The sequence below is a fragment of the Danio rerio genome, chromosome 24 (genome assembly GCF_049306965.1).
Source record: "Danio rerio strain Tuebingen ecotype United States chromosome 24, GRCz12tu, whole genome shotgun sequence".
NCBI lineage: Eukaryota > Metazoa > Chordata > Actinopteri > Cypriniformes > Danionidae > Danio > Danio rerio.
The window spans coordinates 28,875,735-28,897,467 of NC_133199.1; the positions used below are offsets into that span (position 1 = coordinate 28,875,735).

The window sequence follows — 21,733 nt, forward strand, 5'->3', positions numbered from 1 at the left end:
ATGATTTAATCGATTCATTGTTGCAGCCCTAGCAGTATGCAAGTTTAACACCCAGTGATTGAACTAGGTATTGCACTCCTGGTTCAAAACACAGGCAAGCGCAGGTTGGCAGATTGAGGACACCAACAGGAGTGTGCAAGACTACCGAGCCTAAAGGCTAAGTTAAGTGGTGTTCTATATAAAAGCAATGCCACGTAATAGAAGAAATATTTTCCATATTAAAAGGAGTTTTTGTTCTAACCAACGCCTGAAATTCATATTTTAGAAACGGCTTCTATTTCTTGCAGCTGAACAACAAGATAAACTGACAAGGATCAGCTCAGGTACACCTAATGTGCTTTATTCAGTGTTAAATGCTAATAATGTGAGTTTGAATGCCATTTTACGTGACATTTATTGCCACACCACTAAAAGCAGCAGCAGATAGTTCACCTCAGATCAAAATAAACCGTTTGAAATTTAACTTTAGATGTGTTACTCAGTGCAAGCCAAAAAATATCAGTGATTCTGCATGTACATTTAATAATGTTAAAGAATTTTAATATGTATTAATTACATTATAAACCTTACTATGTCATTGGAGTGCAGTGAGTGCACATATATTTTCTTCGCTTCTGAATGGCTGTGGTTAAACTTCTGTTGTTTCATCTGGTGCAAACAGCCCAATTGATTATAACTGTGTATCTTGTCATGTCACTGTGTTATTAGGACACTTGGTAGTAATATAACCTGCTCACCTAATGTTTAAGTTCGTAATAATTATATTATTTGCTATTTAATAAGCACCTCTGGTGTTTGCTTCCGGTGCGGACAACCAAACTCTTGTCAGCATCATTTGTTTTTAGGATATGGGGTTAGAAAATTTGTTAATTTAGGCTTCTATATGAACCTTAATGTGATAACAGTGTTTACAGCCTTCAAATTGGATCACAGTTCGAGCATGCTTGCATGATGTGAAATCAATGAGGAATAAAATTTTTTTATGTGCATCAATTACTGCAAGAAGCAGTGATGTTTGCTTTCATGCATATGGCTGAGCTTTTGATTAATGTTAATATGCAAATAAAAAAGTCAACGTTCAGAGTATGTACCAAAATGATTTGTGAAAAGATGTTGTCAAAATTATACCATTTACATTCATGAAATCATGTAAAATTACTGTATCATTCATGTCTTTTTGCAAAAAAATGCATCTGAGAATTTTGCGCTTGCAGTGAACGTGACTAAGGATGCAACGATGATCTGAACCAGATGAAAATCAATTCAAATTTAATGGGATGCAATACAATTAGAGTAAGAGATTAGATGAATAAATCTCTCAAGACTTTAGAATTTTTTTAAAATCTCGCCTCGACACAATACAAATCATAATAATATAACAAGCTAAGTTACAGAGGAAACTCAATATCACTACTGTTCGTAAGTGTGAATACAGAGTCAATAAATCAGAAATGGAAATCTAATCAAATTTTGAATTAAGTGAATCATTCAATGATACATCATGGCAATTTGTAACTTTTTGATTTGGTGACTAATTCGTATGATTTGCTTATCTCCTAATGACAGTATGGTTTAGGGCTGAGGTTGGGTGCCATCCCTCCCTTTTTAAAACCATATGATTTTCGTACGACTGAACTTTTTACGAATTAGCCAGTAAACTGACATAACGTAAAATAGCTACATTTCCTTGTGAGATCAGGAATCATTACATGATTAAGTGTAATGTCAGTTTTCTCAAAATCACTTTGTTTATAGATAACGGTCTCATTTTTTAAAACCACTTTTTGCCATTGCAATAAATTCTGATTTTCAGGCCTAAACACTATTGGCATGTAACAGAAAAGCTAAAACATCATAGTTTTGGTGCAGTAGACTTTCATTGAAGGGATAGGTACAGTATCTCTCATATTTCATAAAAAAACATGAATCTAAATGACAAAAACCGTAAATGACAGAATTTTCATTTTGGGGTGAACTAACTTAATAACTCTACATCTGCGATACATACATCCAATAAAATTGGAAATACCTAAGGGAAATTTAACCGGGATTTCAAATCTTGGAAACTCATTCACATGTTCTCAAAATGACAAAATAAAAACTGAATTCTCCATCACCAAAACAACCGAACATGAGACCTTAAAGAAAACTATTTTGAACTGTTAATATTGCGCTCACCTCTCATTAAAATTCTCTACCTGAAGGCGTACACAAGAAGAGCGCCATTCCTGTTTCCATTTCCATAGCTGTCAGAAGCTTCACTTTCACAGGACGCTTCAAACACCGGCTGTAATTAGTGAAGCCCAAAATAAAACAGAGCCATTTGGTGATCTGTTGACATTGTTAAACGCAGAATCACGGCTTTGGGTGCTGTAACAAGATTCTTCACGTACCTGTAAGCTATCTATAGTAAACAATTAGATGGATGTTGTGCGCTTTGGGGCTCTCATCAAACAAATGGCATGTGATGCTCTCTGCTTGTTGCTTTATCATATGACAATGCTGAAGTGAAGCCAGACGTCGGTCATAATTAAGCAAATATTTTCACACAGAGCATATGCAATCAGGGCCGTATAGACAGGAAATTACTCTTGGTTTGACATGAGATTTATTTCCAGGGCTCTATATTGGGCCCGTTAATGAATTGATTGTGGCTAGCTGCGATCCTTAACTACATCAATTGTCCATGTGCGCACTTCCCCGCAGAGCTCCTCAAACCGAGACAGCTTGGATTCCATGGCTTTTTTTTTTTTTTTGCTTTTTTTTTTGCTCTAAATATATATTGTCTGCATTGCTATACATAGGTCTGACAATACATTGGGAATCAAGGCAGTCTTTGTAGACAAGCATGTCAAGATGAATTCACATCATAATTCTCTGACATCCGCTTCTTGTCTTGCAATAGTGTCCAACTTTGACTGCATAGTCAAAAAAGAGAAATGATCAGAATATAATTACAAGTTTAGTTCTAGAAACAGCACTGCGGCATGTTGTTGATTACCAAAAAATAAAACAGAAATGAATTTGGGTCCATTTTGTACATGTTTGTTTGATTAATAAAAATACAGCAGTTCTCTGAATAACAGATCAAGGTTATTTTAGTAAATAAAAACTAAAAACTCATTCATTCATTAATTTTCCTTTGGCTTAGTCCCTTATTTATCAGTGGTTGCCACAGCGGAATGAGCCGTCAACTATTCCAGCATATGTTTTAAGTAGCGGATGCCCTTCCAGCAGCAAAGCCAGTACTGGAAAACACCCACTCTCGCATACACACACTAAACCAACATTCTAATTTTTTGTTAAAATGAGAAGACCTTTAGCCAATGATGTGCTTTGGTTAAGTCACATGATTTGCAGTGTTTTCTGTGGTGCGATTTCTGACAGATTGACGTTTATTGTGAGTAGTTGCTATCTGAATGCAAATAAAAACGTCAATGAAAACAAAGGATCAACTCATGTCAGATCTACAAAAAAATCTGAAACATCACCTCCAGTAAGCTATGATGACATATGCTTAAAAAAAGTTTTGACAAGTTAGTTTTTTGTGAATCGATCAAATGTATGTGTTTCCAAATGGAATAGTGGAATATAATGTTGATTAGTCATATGTTAATGACATTTGCATTATTAATAAAATGTAGTTTTAATGGCAATACTACTTTTGATTAGTTATAAATACATAGAACAGTGTATTAGTGAGGACCACCATGTTCTATGGTTAGTGAAAGAAGAAAAGGACAGAACTGGCTCATGCTGCAGATGAAAGTGATGATGAGATGGGTTTTAGTGACCATGAGAATGGTGCAGATTGGACCAATTAAGTTAGCTCAGAAGGAGATAAGACAGGCAAAGTATAGTATATAGTATAATATAAAACACATAATTTTATGTAATTAGATGTACAATAAACATTATTTGTGAACATATTTTTAGCTATAATGCTATTAAACATTTTATGTTAGCATAGGCTAACAAAAACACATGATTGGTCATTATAAACATGGTTCAAACTATATTTCTCGCAACATGATTTTGTAGAAGTTGTGAAAAGAAGTTAAGAGTGTAGCCTAAATTAAAAGTATCGTGAGCCAATGTTATCTTTTGGAAATTGAATGGAGACCCATTTGTGAAAAGGACAACTGATTTGTCCCTGAAAAGAAGTGAGGAAACACCGCGTGAGATCTGCCTCATGTCAAAATATGTAAAAAAATTAGTTGAGGGTCCGAACGTTTTATATTTCTGCTTAAACTGAAAGCACCAAAATTGACTGACCCACGGACATAATTTCCTATTTGAACTGCAGTGAGTGCACTAGATAAAACAGCTTAAATATAACTGAGACTGAGGTACTTACAGAGGCTGCGTTGTATCTTTTTGGCTGAGCAGACATGATAGTCAGTTGAAAGCCATGATGATCTGGAATGAATCAGTGCTTTGAACGAATTGGTTCGTAAACGATTCATTGACTCGTCAACCTTTAACAAGCCAAAAGAGTCCTTAAACAGAGGGGAAATATAAACAAAAAAATCCCCCACTTAGCCATACTAAAATTAACAGTTTTTGTTATTGTAAATTTAAGCTGCTTTTTGACTGAACAGAGAATATTTTTTAGTAACAAAGTCTTGCAGAATCGGCCGTTTGCCTCGATCCTGAATGGATCAGTGCTGAACGAATTGGTTCGTAAATAATTCAATAACTCGTTCATCTTTCTCCACTAACTGAACGATAAAAGAGAAAAAAATAAATAAGAATTCCCACACTTGGGCCTACTAAAATTAACAATGTTTTAATTGTTGTAATGTTAAGCCGTTATTTTGGCTGCAGACAGAATATTATTAACAAAGACTCGCAGAATTGACCGTTTGCCTTGCTCCTGAGAGAATCAGTGCTTTGAACGAATTGGTTCGTGAATGATTCAATGACTCGTTCTGATTTCTCCACCTACTGGCTGAACGATGCAAGGTGCGGAAAGAGTCTTTAAAAATAAATATTTGCAATGAGCAAAAAACAGCACATGCACACAAAAATCGTTTCTAAAATAAACCATGTTTTTATTGTTGTGTATGTTTTTTTGTAGGCCTATTGATAATTTGCATAAACGAAGTTAGCCTAATAAAACCATGATACATTTGTGGCCAGCACGTCTTAACGACTAAAACCTTGTTTGTTTTTCCTAAAATGTGTCTTGAATTAATATACTCGTTTAAGAAAGTGGATGCTAATTAACATTTAGATTGATTAGCAAGTATACGAGTGCATGCATTTTCTTCCCAGTGTGCAATTTTGCCTGTTGATGAAAAAATTAATTAGTTTGCATGAAAACCTTTGAGAGACCAGAATGAAATGAATGTCACTTAAATGAAGTTATTCAAGCCTTCGTATTACGTCAAACAATACTCAAGGGAATCTCAGCATTCAAGAAAGATCAAAGAGAATATCCTTAACCTTGAATCAGCACACTTATGTCTCATTGCAATTGGCTCAAAAAAAATGTTTCCCCCCAAATCCTCTCAGTGTCTTAAGGAGAGAGTCTCTTATCTTTGTAAATGATCTTTCCGTTTATTTTCTTTTTGATTATGACACAGACCGATAACCTTTTCGAGCTTGAGCACAGCTGCTTCACGAGCAGTCGGAGGAGAATCTATTAGCCACGGACACATCGATGGAAATCTGCCGTCTGAGTCTCGGGGGGGAAACGGCAGTCAAAAGTACATAGCCTGGGTCTGAGAGGAAAATGAGACTGAATCTTCATGCTGATGAGGAGGAAACTCATGAGAGGAAATCACATCTCTCTGGCCAGCTCTCCTGGACCACACCGTGCCTCTCTGAGGGTGAGAGGTGATTCTTCAAAGCTCTCCAAGCTCTTCTGCTCAGTCCGGTCACCGAAATAATTACCTGTGCTGAATGAAAGAAACCCACTGGCACTCCATAGAGATGCACATCGGCAGTCAAAGAAGCCTACATGACTGTGCTGAATGGCGCTAGTGTTATTCCCTTAATTTAGTTTGTTATGAAAGAGGATCATTAAAGGACACTGAAACATAAATCCAAATTTACAGGTTTGTTGTTTAATAGGCAAGGGGTTGACAGCATTGCATGAAAGTTTTGTGGGAAAATATTAACATATTGCATGAGATGCTTCTAGATTTGTTATGTAAATTCCAGGTCTTGATTTCTCCGTTAGGATTTTAACTTTTTATATTAATAAATAAACACTTTATCCACGTAAAAGCACTACCTAAAACTGAAACAATGGTGCCACCAAGTGGAGAACAACTGAAGTGTTCTTAAAACGTTTGCTGGACTGAAGTAAATCATGTGGAGGCTTTAATCTGCATACTAAAGATGCATAAAGCTGCAGAGTATTTAAAATACTGATATTGTGATATTCTATCTATTTGTGATCGATTTGTGATATTTAATATAGGGTTAGGGTTTCACCAAATCGTTATATATATCATTAATAAAAAATGTGTCTATAAAAAATTCACACGTCCTAATTACGTGTCTTAGGTCCGTATGAGTGTCTTAAATTGTAAGATGTTTAAATTTGCCATACTGTCAAACTTTTCAGAATAAAATCCATTTTAAACTACAGAATTAACCATTACAAAACTTTCATTTTTTTCTGAGTTTTCAAACAGACTGCGAATGATCATATGATATGTAATTATTTTTATATATTTTTTATAAATAATAAATATGCAAGTATTTTTAGCTTTAGCACTCAGTGTTAATGTTATTGCTTTTATTACTATTATTATTACCATTATTAATATTAATATTAATAATATTAATAATAATAATTAATATTAGAGTGATTTCTGAAGGATCATGACTCTGAGAACGGGATTAATGAAGCTGAAAATTCATCTTCAAAACCACTGGAATAAATTCTTAAATAAAATTATAAGCCACTTTTAAACATTTACTCTATACTGCAAAACCGTTTCACAATATTTACTGTATTTTTGCTGAAATAAATGCAGCCTTGGTGAGCAGGATAAGCTTATTTTAAAACATTTAAAAATCATATTGACTCCAAACTTTTGACTGGTAGTGTATATTGAACTCTTAAATGCTCAATGTAAATACATGATTTCTAAAAAAAATTAATAGTTTGCTAATAAACTCTTCAGACACACGTGTCTTAAATTTTAAGATGTTAAATCATCTTACACACATATCAAATTGTAAGATGTATCAATCTGCCATACTGAACTTTCCAGAATAAAATAGATTTAAAACCACAGATTTAACTATTACAAAACTTTGATTTATTGTTTATTTATTTATAACTTTTATTTCAAACATTGACTGCAAAAGATCACATCATAGATAATTTTATATGCATTTTTTTAGGAATAATAAATATGCAAGTATTTCTTTAGATTTGGCACTCAGCGTTAACACACAGACGTTTGTGTGTGTGTGTGTGTGTGTGTGTGTGTGTGTGTGTGTGTGTGTGTGTGTGTGTGTGTGTTTTAATGCTTTGAACTGGATTTAAAACCCCTATAATCTATCCATTATGATTACAAATGGCATCACTATTCACGATATTTGCAGCCTGACCAACTAAAATACAAATAAGTTTGTAAATGAACTCTACAACGCTCTTTTTGTTTAAAGAAGTTAAATCAAAGAACTAAAACTAACTCCATCTCTATCCGCCGATGTAAAACCACTTTTTTCTATTTTTTTTTTATAATGCATTAGTAATTTACAAATACAACAAAAACAGGCAACAAACAAAAAGTCCAAAGATAACCGAAACAAAACAGAAAAAAAACAAATGGAAGACATTTACAAGACGCGAAAAACAGATTCATAATAGCTTACAATAGACAGAACTTTTACATTTTTTTACAGCTTTGAGATACTTTATTAACACAGTAATAAAGTCTACATTTGTGAATAAACCATTTCAAAATAATAAAATTAATAAAATTGTACATTTTTATCAACATTTTCAAAACAACAATTTTTTTTTGCATTCAATGTTATGAACATATTATTTTTAACATAATCCGAAAAATTATTTGCAAAATAGTTGCGCACTATGACAATCAACAAATATAAGTGACAAAAGGATTCCTCATTGCTTTCTCAATATCTGAAAATTTGGAAACACGTTGGTTGGGTATAGTTTATGTAAAATCTTTACATTTTTGAATTTCTCTTACTTTATATGAAAATTTTTCAATATCATATTTGTATGGTAGCAGCCTGCCATAATAAAAAATTCCAATAAAATATCCCTCTTGGAATAACTTGTTAAAATCAACCTCTTTGATGCAGCACAATGATGAAGGAAGAATCACAGAAGCTGCACAATGATGGCGCTACAGCCTGCTAAGCCAATCACAAGCGCGTATGCTAGTTAGACAGTAGGACACGCCTGCTAACTGGTCCTCCTCAGACTTGCCACCGCCCTCGCCAACAGACTCTTCCATCGTTGAGCGCTCCAGTGTGAGTGGAGCGCGCCGCTTCCTATTGGTCAGCACAGGCGAGAAGGGGCGGGTTTAAGATGCTGAGAGAAGCAAAAGTGGGCGGTGACTTAGACAGTCTGGCTGGAGTAGAGCATCCTTAACCGAGGCTCTGCTAGCGGCTCCAAACTGATGCTGAGTCAGGTACAGGTGGAGTCACACAACCTATTTTACCTCAGAACCTCCAGAAATCATGGAGGAGCTGGAACATACCTGTCCGCTGCCACGAACGGTGAGAAATACGAGTCGGTGAGGGTGTATGTGAAACGAGAAAACGGTCGGCTCACTTTCTCTTTGTTTTGACATGTTGTTTTGGTCTTTTTGTGCGCTGTCATGGTGACGTCGAGCTTGCGAAACTGCATTTTAAAGCGCTTGATGCAGCTTTGAGCTCTTTTAATCCTCTGGCAGATGTTGGTTTTAAATGGGAGAGTCAATGTTAATGTCTGAGTCTGCGTTTATCTGCCCTTCTGTGATGTTGCTCCTCCTTCTCACCTTGTGTTGAATTCTGGGAAAGGTCCACAGCATCCTTCTTTTTTCCTATGGGAGTGAATTATGCATCAATTCACTGTGGAGATATATTTGTTTTTGCTCCAATGAGTAATTAGAAGTTACACCTACACTGCATGTTTATTTTAGATATGAATGCACCAGAATGTAGGTTTTTCATGTTGGCTGACAATAAGAAGCTCTTAGTGGTTATTCCCTGAACAGATTGATGGGGAGTATTGTTCTTAAAAGCACTGGAAGGCTAAAATCTAAATGAATTTTTCATATTTTTGAAATGTGTTTCATAGGGCTGGGCGATTTGGCCTAAAATCAAAATCCAGATCAATTATATATTTAAACTCTATTACGATTGCCTTCATAGTTCACTGACAAGTTTTGTACAGTAAATAAGCATTGCTTTCATATGTATTAAGTCAGAGATTTTTTAAATGAAGTGTGCATGACTTAATAACTAAAGGATTCACACAATATCTTCTATATATGCTTATTTAGTGAACATCAACATTGAGCAATTGAAATTAAAACACAAATGACCTAAAACCAGCGGTCATTTTTTTCCAAAAAAAAAAATTAATATAATAACTGCTACTTTTGAAAACAAAAGAAATAATTATTTAAATGATTTTCATGTTAAAAGTAGAAAATAAGCAGTATCTTTTCTAAATAAAAGAGCTCTTGCATATCTTGTAAATAATATTTTGAACAGTGCATTTATTGCATCTTCTGTACACAAATATTTTAATGTAAATAATAACATTAATGTAATAGAAATTATTCTGTCTCAAGGCATCTCTGGAGCATCAAGGCTCAAGAATGGCTCCACTTGACTAGAGATCAGATGTAGCTGCAAAGCCTTTAGCAGGGTCACATGATACAATGCGGTAGGGAAAGTAATCGAAAAAAGCGACCTGGAAAAATTTGATTGATTATACAGTAGGTTCTGAATGTCGATTTCGATTACTTTTCGAATGATTGCCCAGTCCTAGTGTTTCAGCAGAACGCATTTTAACCACACCAGATGGTTCCAAACACATGCATATGTAAACAGACTGGGTTTATTTGACATACTAGGAGGTTATGACAATATATCTGAGAGTAATTGTCTAAAGGTTTTCATTCAAAACTTCATTAGGACTTTTTAAAAAGCATCACTGGTTTTGGATTCAAAACAGTTAAAATAATAAGAACATTTTAAAGTGAGAATGAAGTAAATGTTAACAGTTTTATTAGTTTTCTGCTGCCTTTTTCAATTTTTTTATTTTGTTAATGAATAATAATAATAATAAAAAGATAATACATTACCTAAATTATCAAGAACATGTATTGTTAACAGTAAGTGATCTCAGAAGGTGGGCAAAGCTCAATAAAAAGTAAACATTAAATACACTTTTATATAATAATCAAAAAATGATTAATTCAATTTTAGATTTATCATTTTTTCGTAATTATGAGTACATTAAATATGTTTGCTATTTCTTTTAAGTAAACGAGAACAAAATAAAAATCACATTTTGTATTTTTATTTGACAATTTTTTCATTTTTGCTGTTTCATAACATATTTTATTCTTTTAAGCTTTAGATTTTTTTCTTATTATATATTTCAGATATCTGCTTGTAAATAAGTGAACAAAAAATTTAATTTACTATTATTTGCATGCTACCTTTACGTATTATTTTAATATTTAATTCTTTTTTCAGAATCAGGTTAGTTGATAATTATTCTTGACTTCAGCCTAAGAAAAACATTGAAGTAAAATGCTTGTACAATTTTTGAAAACCATTCTTCCCCATTCAATATTTATAGACTCCTCTAAAATGCAGCATCACTGTTATCTAACAGTGCGTTGAAATGTTAATTCAGAAGCACAGGTTACAGTATCCCTACTGTAAAACTCTAGGTGGATTGAACAGATTGAAATATCCATGTTCTGTATGTCTGAATCTGCCCTGCTCTGTACTGCTGGACGGACGATTTGTCTTTACTCAGTGACATTAGAGAACCGTCTACTGGACAAATCAATATCCGGCGTAAAGAGGCTGTTACACAGATAGTCTTGAAATCAATATGCCAGATAATAACCTCTATTAGTGCAAAAAGGGAAACATTTTTGAAGAGGGTAAATCAGATCTCAAGTCAGTGGGATTCGACTTAAAAATTATTGTATTTGGAAAGCAGCAATGTCTATTTATTTCTCATCACATCTTCAATTTTCTCCCCAGACTCTTATAGAACCGGCCATATTTACTCCAGAGACGAGTTGTGAGTGTCGAGCGCCACATGAAAAGCTGACTGTAGATCAAGCTAGCCATGGAACGCCAGGTCAGTTGAGTATCATTACAAAACAACTATTCCTGTTACACTATATGCTACAAAAACAATATAAAATACAAACAATACATATATACAGTAAAAAACATATCTTTCTGAGTGCCTTGGACTGATATTTGCTGTTTATTCTGATGAATCCCCTACCCAAAGAGTACCGACACATTATTTATGTTACTCCTGAGCACTTTTGTTTGATTTTGAACATATCTGTTGATTTGAGAAGGATTAAAAGTTACTGTAGCTCAGCTCAAATATATTTCAGTAAAATATCTTGAAAGTAATATGATATGCATAATTTTGTACACCAATAAACGTATACAGTATTGTCAAAATATTTGAGGCACAGTAAGCTTTTCTTTTACCAAATAATACTTTTTGTTCTTTTTTTTTTAACATGTTTTATTAAAGATTCCTGTAAAATAAAACACAGTTCATCACCACAGTTTTCACAAAAATAGTAAGCAGCACCACTGTTTTCAGATCAGAGTATATTAAGTAAGGATATGTTTATAGTGCATGAAAATCTGATAAATGTAATACATTCGCTCAAAAAAATGTGTCATTTTTGTTTAAGCTACGTATTTAAAATGAGCAGAAACAACACTATTCTTGACATTTGTTTGGGGACAACTTTATTGTTTTATGTTCAATCCACTTAATTTTGTTAACCTATTTCATTTGTGTTGGGACAACATGAATGTATTGTGCTGATCCCTGTATTTTTTTACAGTGTATTGTATAATTATATTGATATTTTTCATTTATTCATAATAATATAATGGTATTAGCAGTAGTACTATTAGCCAGTAATATTTATTTTATTATTTTATATTATATTATATATGGATGTTAGATGATGTGCATAATATATAATAATCTTTATGTATTATATTTTTAATTTGTTCATAGTAATATAATACATATAGATTTTTATATAATATGCACATAAAATAACGTGCATATATAACATAATATAATATAATATAATATAATATAATATAATATAATATAATATAATATAATATAACATAATATAATATAATAAAATATAACACAATATAATATAATATAATATAATATAACATAACATAATATAATATAACATAATATAATATAATATTATAATATAATATAACTAGCATATCAGAATGATTTCAGAAGCATCATGTGACATCATCCCTGATGAAAATTCAATATACTGAATTAATAAAATACGTTTTAAATTGCATAAACTGCATTTTTGTTTGTAGTAATATTTCACAGTAATACATATTTTGGATTGAAAAAGTAATACTATATGAAATAACTTTAATTATAATTATTTAATTATATTTCTACCTGTGAAAATTAATTATATTACACCTGTGAAAATTCTTAGAAAAATGTACTCTTTAAAAATGTAAAATGTGTGCGTGTGTGTGTGTGTGCATGTGGCTGTGGGTGTAAAATGTGCTATAACATTTTAACAGTATAATATACATCATAATTATAGACTTAGTTTTGTGAGAAGTGAAACTTTACTCTAAAATCCACTGTAGCTGATTTCCTAAAGAAGACCATGATCAAATAGTTACACAACTCTGCAGATATATTTGAAAGACTACTAATAAGAATGTAAAATTTATCTTTTGGTCTCTTCTCACAAACCCCATCAAACATTAAAGAGTTAAACGACGTAATATGCTCTGAAATCAGTATCAGAGGAAAATACAGCGCTTGTAGGAAAAGTCCAGCACTGGAATCAGACAGGATTCCCTGATCATTCTGTGACCCAGATTCACACAGTCACTGCCCACAAAACTCTGGCGTAAAAAGAGTTTAGTTGGCCAATGAACAGAGAAGACTCAAAACAAGACGGATGAATGGTGCTTGATGTCCTTAAAGGCATAGAAATGGATTGTTTTAAGGCTGTAGGAGTAAAAAAAAAATGGAGATGACGGTGGAAAAACTCCAAACAGCGTATGACAGACAGCATATCTCAATGAGACCTACCACCGGTCCAAATATATTTAGAATGTTTCCTGTCTTTTTCCAGATTTACACTAATATCAGTCTGTTTTTTACATGATCAGTGCTGCCGTGGTTATTTATAAAGACAATGGGCTTCAGGAGGCAAGAATCAGTAGTTATCTGTCATCTGTCATTGTGTACAAAAATGATCCCATAAGACATCCTGAATTGCTAAAATGCTTTTTTTCTCATCTAATAGGCATCTGACTCTGAACCAAACATTATGTTCACAAATTTTTATTAATACAGTAAAAAATACAATTGAAAGATTCTTAAAATTAACATATTTTAATGATATATTTTTTGTGATTTGCAAAGCTAAAAAAAAATTCTTATTATGCTTGTTGAAAACAGAATTTTTTTATGTGAAAACTGTAATGTGTTTTGTTGTGTAACCTTAATGCAAGACGTAAGTTATCATTTTGACTTTTTTCTTTCCTTTTGGAGACAAAACATCAGTTATTTTATCTTTCATATTGTACAAAAATTGATGCCATATAGCAGGGGTGTCAAACTCAATTCCTGGAGGGCCGAAGCCCTGCACAATTTAGTTCCAACCCTGCTCCAACACACTTACCTGTAGGCTTCAAACAAGCCTGAAGGACTCAATTAGTTTGATCAGGTGTGTTTAATTAGGGTTGGAACTAAACTGTGCAGAGCTGAGGTTGACACCTGTGCCATATGGGATCCTTCACAACATCCTGACAGAATTGCTAGATTGTTTTCCCCATCTATCAGTTTTGTGATGCTGACCCATAGGAGCATGGAAGCTCTTCCAAACATAGCTTTCAATTTTTTTGTCTGAACCTGGCATTATGTTTGCAAATTTTAATACAGTAAAAAAAACAATTGCAGTTTTTCCTAAAGGGCACCTATTTTACACCATTTACAAGATGTAAAATAAGCCTTTGGTGTCTCCAGAATGTGTCTGTTGATTTTCAGCTCAAAATACTCATCAGATTTAGTATAGTTTATCATAGCCTCCAGAATCTACCCATTTTGTTGTCTGACTACAATGTAGCTGTTTTTGTATCCTGTGGCTTTAAATCCAAATAGACTGCTTCTCCCCACCCACCGTTTCCACGTGCTTGTCTGCTTCTCCTGCGTTACAGCAGATAAATAGCAGTGATAAAGACAGACACGGATGAAGCTAAAATACAGCTCATCACCAAGTAATGAATACCAAGTCAAAAAAACCAAGTAAGTTTATTTGATGTATTTGTGGTGGAGTTTATTCAAGCCTTTCTGAAATGATGAGTCACACACAAATGCCGTTTGCAGCGTATACACACACACACACACACACACACACACACACACACACACAAACACACATACTGTATTAGCGTTTACTGACACCATGCGGCCGTGGTGATTTTATCAGTTAAGAATTAGATAGCGATTTTACTTTCTTTATTACAAAAATGCTCTGTTTAAAAATGTTTTATATCTACTGTATAAACTAAAATAAAATCAAAGTTGGAACAGATATTTAAATCCCAGTTTATTTGCAAAAAAAAATTCTGTGTACATGTTACTATAGAAACATGGCACCTGTCAATTAATTTGTTCATATCACTCCAGTATGACTGTGGACACACTATACCTACACAGTGTTCTGTGCAAACAGCTTACAAAAGTTGATTTTCATCATAGGTTCTCTTTAAATAATATATTAAAAATATTAATGTGATTAGCAAAGCATTTATAATTAAAAGCATTTATAATTAAATAAAACATTTCTTATTCAAAGTTGTGCTGATTATTGTGTTTTTGTGAAATCTGTTATGTGTTTTGTTGTGTAACCTTAAGGCAAGTTGTAAGTTATCATTTTGACTTTTTTTCTTTCCTTTTAGAGACAAAACAGTAAGAATAGCAAGATATAAACTCAAATTTGTAAAAAAATAAAATAAAATAAAATAAAAAACAGGTTTTGATGATTTGGGGCCGTCACAATGGCTCAGTGGGTAGCATGATCGCCTCACAACAAGAAGGTTGCTGGTTTGAGCCCTGGCTGGGTCAGTTGGCATTTCTGTGTGAAGTTTGCATGTTCTCCCCGTGTTCACGTGGGTTTCCTGCAGGTGCTCCGTCTTTCCCCACAGTACAAATACAAGCTTGTGTAAATGAATTGAATAAGCTAAATTGGCCGTACTGTATGAGTGTTTGTAAAAGAGTGTGTATGGGTTGCAGCTGGAAGGGCATCCGCTGCGTAAAACATATGCTGGATAGGTTGGCGGTTCATTCCGCTGTGACGACCCCTGATGAATAAAGAGACTAAGCCGAAAAGAAAATGAATGTATAAATGAAATCAGATTTGAGGGCAGCATGGTGGCTCAGGGGTGGTTAGCACTGTTGCCTCACAGCAAGAAGGTCGCTGGTTCAAGCCTCAGCTGGGTCAGTTGGCATTTCTGTGTGGAGTTTGCATGTTCTCCTCGTGTTCGCGTGGGTGTCCTTGGGTGCTCTGGTTTCGCTCACAATTTAAAGACATGCGGTACAGATCAATTGAATAAACTAAATTGGCCTTTGTGTGTGTGTGTGTGTGTGTGTGTGTGTGAATGCACGAGTTTATGGGTGTTTCCCAGTACTGGGTTGCAGCTGGAAGGCCATCTGCTGTGTAAAACAAATGCTGGACAAGTTGGTGGTTCATTCCGCTGTGGCTACCTGATGAATAAAGGGACTAAGCCGAAGGAAAATGAATTAATAAATGAATCAAATCAGATTTGTCAAAAATAAAATAAATCATAATTTGGGTCTAGAGTTGCAGCTTTATATTAAACATTTGGAAGTTTTTTCTTCTCACCTTTACCGAACTCAAACCTTGGAATATTATACAACACAACTTTTTATGCACATTAAAGCAACTTAACATCTCCAAATGACTAAACATCTCATAATTCTCTGTTTTCAGTGGACCGACCGGTGCGAGTCTACGCAGATGGCATCTTCGATCTCTTTCATTCCGGTCACGCTCGTGCCCTCATGCAGGCTAAGAATCTGTTCCCCAACACCTACCTTATAGTTGGAGGTACAGACACATTTCAACATACTATACACAATACGATGAATCGTGTGGTCCTCAACTGATATGACATATGTACATATATGTTAAGTATGCAGCGATGAACTTACACACAAGTACAAGGGCTTCACCGTCATGACAGAAGACGAGCGCTATGAGGCATTAAGACACTGCCGATACGTCGACGAGGTTTTGCGCGATGCTCCTTGGACTCTGACACAAGACTTTTTAGAAAAACACAAGGTTAGTTATCATGTAAAGTACTAGTACAGTATTCTACCCATAATTCCCCATGGTTAACCCTCCAATTGGTATTCCCTAGATTGACTTTGTGGCACACGATGACATCCCATACTCCTCCGCTGGATCTGAGGATGTGTACAAGCATATTAAGGAGGCAGGTAAAGAGAAGCGGTCTTAAGAGCATGGGAATGTTGGTTTCAGGCCAGATCTAACATGTGTGAGTGTCTCAGGTATGTTTGTGCCCACTAAAAGGACAGAAGGGATCTCTACGTCTGACCTGATCACCCGGATAGTGAGAGACTACGACGTCTATGCTAGACGCAACCTGCAGAGGGGCTACACCGCTAAAGAACTGAACGTCAGTTACATTAATGTAAGTAACTGCACCGATGTGTTTCGAGTTGGCATAAAATGGAAGTTACAGCAAACTGTAGGGCAGGATTTGGTTTCCCCATTGGAATTGATTGGATGGTTGTGGTTTGCTATCGGTCAATCTCTTGCGAGTGATGGATTGTCCCACCTCGCACCAGAAAACACCAATCAGAGAAGAGATGTTGAGGGAGGGAAAGTTATTTTCATTAATATTTTAATAATGTTGCACTTGTAGTCCAGGGGTGTCCAAACTCGGTCCTGGAGGGTCAGTGTCCTGCAGATTTTAACTCCAATTTACCTCAACACACCTGCAGGGATGTTTCTAGAAAGTCTAGAAAGACCTTGATTAGCTAACCCAGGTGTATCTGATTGGGGTTGGAACCAAACTTTGCTGGACACCGGCCCTCCAGGACCAAGTTTGGGCACTTCTGATAGTCCTTAAAGGAATACTCCACCTTTTTTTTTTTTTGAAAAAGGCTTTCAAAAAAAAAAGCTTAGTCTCTTAAAGTTTAAGAATTGGATTAAGAAATGGTTCAAGTCAACTGTTTAACTCTAGATAGTGATGTAATGTGAACAGAGGCTTTGAAGCATTTATCAAAAAAGATACATCTCGCAGTGAAGCCTATAACCCTCAAACTTTAATTCAAATGTTTAAGCATACTAGTGGGTTAGTAAAGTGTATACTGAGAGATTAGGCATCGATTAAATAAGTTTTTACTGTTTCAAAGCACCCATACACCTGTACTTCAACTAAAATACAATAGCAATTTATTGTAAAAAGCTTTTGAACCATACTAAAGTGTATTATTAGTATCAACTATTTTTAAAGAAGGTCACTGCATATTGTGTTATAGTGTGTACCTGAAGCCCTGCATTGATGAATGCTGCCCAAAGTCTCACTTTCATAGCCTCCTCCTTAGAACATTCACCTCCCATGCAGGAATCCCTTGTTCGAATGAGTGGGTGGTTATACGACCCATTAGAATACTATAAACGTAAATACTTTTGACTACTTTTCACTAGTCATTGGTGATGTAATGTAACATACTTTATATGTAAACAATTACAGTAATTGAGTAATTTGTTGATATTACTCTTGTTGTATTACTACATGAATGAGGTAGTCAGTTGTGAACGTTGACATTTTTACAACACAGTGCTTTCCCACACTTTAACCAGCAGATGTCATCATCGAGCTCTGATTTGGAAAGCTTCAAGTAACAAACCTTTTTCCGAGAAGAATGTTTCCCTGGATCAGAAAGCTTCATTTCACCATCACTAACACTAGGATATTTATAAAGTACAGCTTTTTTTTTTTTTTTTAAGTGGAGTGTTCCTTTAAGTAAAAGGTGTTTTAAATATCACATAACACATAAGAATGCTCACTGAACTCATTCTGGGCAGGAGAAGAAGTATCGTCTGCAGAATCAGGTGGACAGAATGAAGGAGAAAGTGCGGACCGTAGAGGAAAAGTCAAAGCACTTTGTGTACCGAGTGGAGGAGAAGAGCCATGATCTGATCCAGAAGTGGGAAGAGAAATCAAGAGAGTTCATTGGGAACTTCCTGGAGCTCTTTGGCCCAGATGGAACATGGGTAAAGCTTATTTATTTAATAAAACATACAGTCAATAAAATAATATAAAAAAACTATTTAATATATTTCTTTCTATTTAAATACATCTTTAAATGTAACGTATTCCTGTGATTCAATGCAAATTTTCCACTTCTTTTACGTTTCTTTTGATGATATACGTTTAAAACAGCATTACAAGTATTTGTTGGAATTGTTTTTACTTTCTTTGATTAAATTTTTCTCACTGATCCCAAATTTCCATTGGTTGTGTATATTATGGACAGTCATTCCCCCATTATTAAATAAATAGATAAAACAGGGTAATTGCAATTTTTTTTGCAAAAATGTACAAATAATAATAATACTAATGTGTTAACAATGTTATGTATTTTATATAGTTAAATCAGACACTTTGTTTTTCAGAATTGCATCATCTGTAACTTTGATACAATTGATATATACATTTAATTATCTATTTAACAAAAGAGTTTTGTAGTTTTGTTTCTTTGTATGTGTGTGTTATAAATATATGTAAATAATACACACACATATCAAAACTTTTATTTTGGATGCGATTAATCTCTGCCCAGCACTAGATTTTTTATTTATTTTTATTTATTTATTTTGTTGACATGTTATTTCTCATAACTCTGACTTAAAATTACTCAATTGAGTCTATTTTAGAAGAGTTCTGAGTTCATGTCTCACAATTCAGATGTTTTACAATATCACAACAACGAGTTTTTTCCAAAATTCCGACGTTTTTCCTTAAAAATTTTTAGTTTATATTTAGTTTATCTAACTGCATTTAATAACCCTAAATCGTGAAATACAATTGTGAAAGTCACCGTTCTGAATCAAGAAAAGTCAGAATTGAGAGATCAATTCTTATCTAATCTAAACCTAATCTTTTTGTTTTCCATTCTCCAGTCAAGCTGCCAAATAATTAAATCAGCTCTTTTTTAATGTTTCCAGAAGCAGATGTTTCAGGAAAGAAGCGGCCGTATGATTCAGGCCTTTTCACCGCGTGGCTCACCCAGCAGCAGCCCTCCAAGGGACTTTTCTCCATCCCGTTCCCCGTCGCCCCCGTCCCGCTGGGCAATGCCCCGAACATCACCACCCTCATCCCCGAAGGGCGCCTCCGCCTCCATCAGCAGCATGAGTGAAGGTGACGAGGACGAGAAGTGAGAATCAACCATCACTCACACACCTAACAGACTGCACTTTACCTTCACACACACACACACACTGGCAGCGAATGACAGGTCAAACACTCTTATGGGGAAATTAAAAATAATGTACTGTACACAGCACAGGGTTTGTCCAAGTCCTGTTTATTTATGCTGGTATTACAGCAAACTTTTTGAAAGCCATCGCAGCCCTGAATATATACTGAGAGGAGCTTAATAAACAGAAGGGGGATTCACTGAATCGTCTGCATCTTTTCTTTGAACACGTTATATATGTTGTTAGCACTCAAATCCCTTAAAAATTAATTATTTACCGTAAGGTTTTATTGGTTAACTGCATTCAAGTGTATCTGTCTGCAGACTGCAAGATGGGGGCGTGACACAAAGGGTCGTAACTTGTAGTAAGTTAGAGAAGCATAACTTGCAGTTATCGAGATCCCATTGAACCACGCCAGATGTCACAACGAGATGTTATTGGCAAGTTGGCGGAAATACTCACCAGAGAACATTTGAACTAATGAGATTTCTCCAAATTTATCCACAACCAATTCATTTGAAATATAATTATATTCATTCATTTAGCAACTCCACCATGCAACTCGCTGAATTCTTTATCCGTTATGTCATGACAGTTAGTTAGCCTACATCGACCCCTGTGGTTGCAAATAACAGAACAATAGTGAGCTCGTCAAGTATAAAAGCCTTCGCAACTCTGTCTGTACGTTAAAAAACTGTGATGCTTGGGTTTAGGGTTGGGAAAGGTGTAGACGTTTATAACTGTGATGGTTGGGTTAAGGGTTGGGGTAGGTGTAGATGTTAATAACTATGATGGTTCAATTTAGAGTTGTGGTAGGTGTGGACGTAAATTACTGTAATGATTAAGTTTAGGGTTAGGGAATGTGCAGATGGTATTAACGATGATGATTGGGTTTAGGGTTGGGGAAGGTGTAGATGTTAATAACGATGATGATTGGGTTTAGGGTTGGGGAAGGTCTAGATGTTAATAACGATGATGTTTGGGTTTAGGGTTGGGGAAGGTCTAGATGTTAATAACGATGATGTTTGGGTTTAGGGTTGGGGAAGGTGTAGATGTTATTAACGATGATGATTGGGTTTAGGGTTGGGGAAGGTGTAGATGTTAATAACGATGATGATTGGGTTTAGGGTTGGGGAAGGTGTAGATGTTAATAACGATGATGATTGGGTTTAGGGTTGGGGAAGGCCTAGATGTTAATAACGATGATGTTTGGGTTTAGGGTTGGGGAAGGTTTAGACATTATTAACGATGATGATTGGGTTTAGGGTTGGGGAAGGTGTAGACAATATTAACGATGACGATTGGGTTTAGGGTTGGGGATGGTGTAGACAATATTAACGATGATGATTGGGTTTAGGGTTGGGGCAGGTGTAGACGTTATTAACGATGATTATTGGGTTTAGGGTTGGGAAAGGTGCAGACTTTATTAACGATGATGATTGGGTTTAGGGTTGGGGAAGGTGCAGACATTATTAATGATGATGATTGGGTTTAGGGTTGGGGAAGGTGTAGACGTTATTAACGATGATGATTGGGTTTAGGGTTGGGGAAGGTGTAGATGTTAATAACGATGATGATTGGGTTTAGGGTTGGGGAAGGTGTAGATGTTTTTAACGATGATGATTGGGTTTAGGGTTGGGGAAGGTGCAGATGTTATTAATGATGATGATTGGGTTTAGGGTTGGGGAAGGTGCAGATGTTATTAACGATGATGATTGGGTTTAGGGTTGGGGAAGGTTTAGACATTATTAACGATGATGATTGGGTTTAGGGTTGGGGAAGGTTTAGACATTATTAACGAAGATGATTGGGTTTAGGGTTGGGGCAGGTGTAGACGTTATTAACGATGATGATTGGGTTTAGGGTTGGGGAAGGTGTAGACAATATTAACGATGATGATTGGGTTTAGGGTTGGGGAAGGTTTAGACATTATTAACGATGATGATTGGGTTTAGGGTTGGGGA

At 35.0% G+C, this 21,733-nt stretch overlaps 1 protein-coding gene and 1 long non-coding RNA gene across 3 annotated transcripts in view; one reads left to right on the forward strand and one right to left on the reverse strand.

Annotated features, from left to right (window-relative positions):
- LOC141380706 (uncharacterized) overlaps positions 1-4,475 on the reverse strand; it is a 64,053-nt gene extending 59,578 nt beyond the window's left edge. The window contains exon 1 of the long non-coding RNA XR_012399403.1: positions 4,358-4,475. This is a non-coding gene — a long non-coding RNA (uncharacterized lncRNA). The remainder of the gene's footprint in view (positions 1-4,357) is intronic.
- A 4,091-nt stretch (positions 4,476-8,566) lies between these two features.
- Positions 8,567-21,326, forward strand: pcyt1ba (phosphate cytidylyltransferase 1B, choline a). Of its 2 annotated transcripts, none has more exons than XM_005162665.6 (8): positions 8,567-8,721; positions 11,218-11,317; positions 16,245-16,361; positions 16,447-16,598; positions 16,678-16,756; positions 16,856-16,971; positions 18,375-18,563; positions 19,518-21,326. In XM_005162665.6, the coding sequence occupies exons 1-8, from the start codon at positions 8,683-8,685 to the stop codon at positions 19,728-19,730; spliced, it is 1,005 nt and encodes a 334-aa protein (XP_005162722.1). In that variant the 5' UTR covers positions 8,567-8,682; the 3' UTR covers positions 19,731-21,326.
- Positions 21,327-21,733: the final 407 nt, after the last annotated feature.

What these genes read in the sequence shown, in the direction of transcription:
- pcyt1ba (XM_005162665.6), top strand. Translation starts at nt 8,683, where the DNA reads ATGGAGGAGCTGGAACATACCTGTCCGCTGCCACGAACG. An exon ending in AGCTAGCCATGGAACGCCAG is followed by an intron (nt 11,318 to 16,244) that starts GTCAGTTGAGTA and finishes CTCTGTTTTCAG; the next exon opens with TGGACCGACCGGTGCGAGTC. An exon ending in TGAACGTCAGTTACATTAAT is followed by an intron (nt 16,972 to 18,374) that starts GTAAGTAACTGC and finishes CATTCTGGGCAG; the next exon opens with GAGAAGAAGTATCGTCTGCA.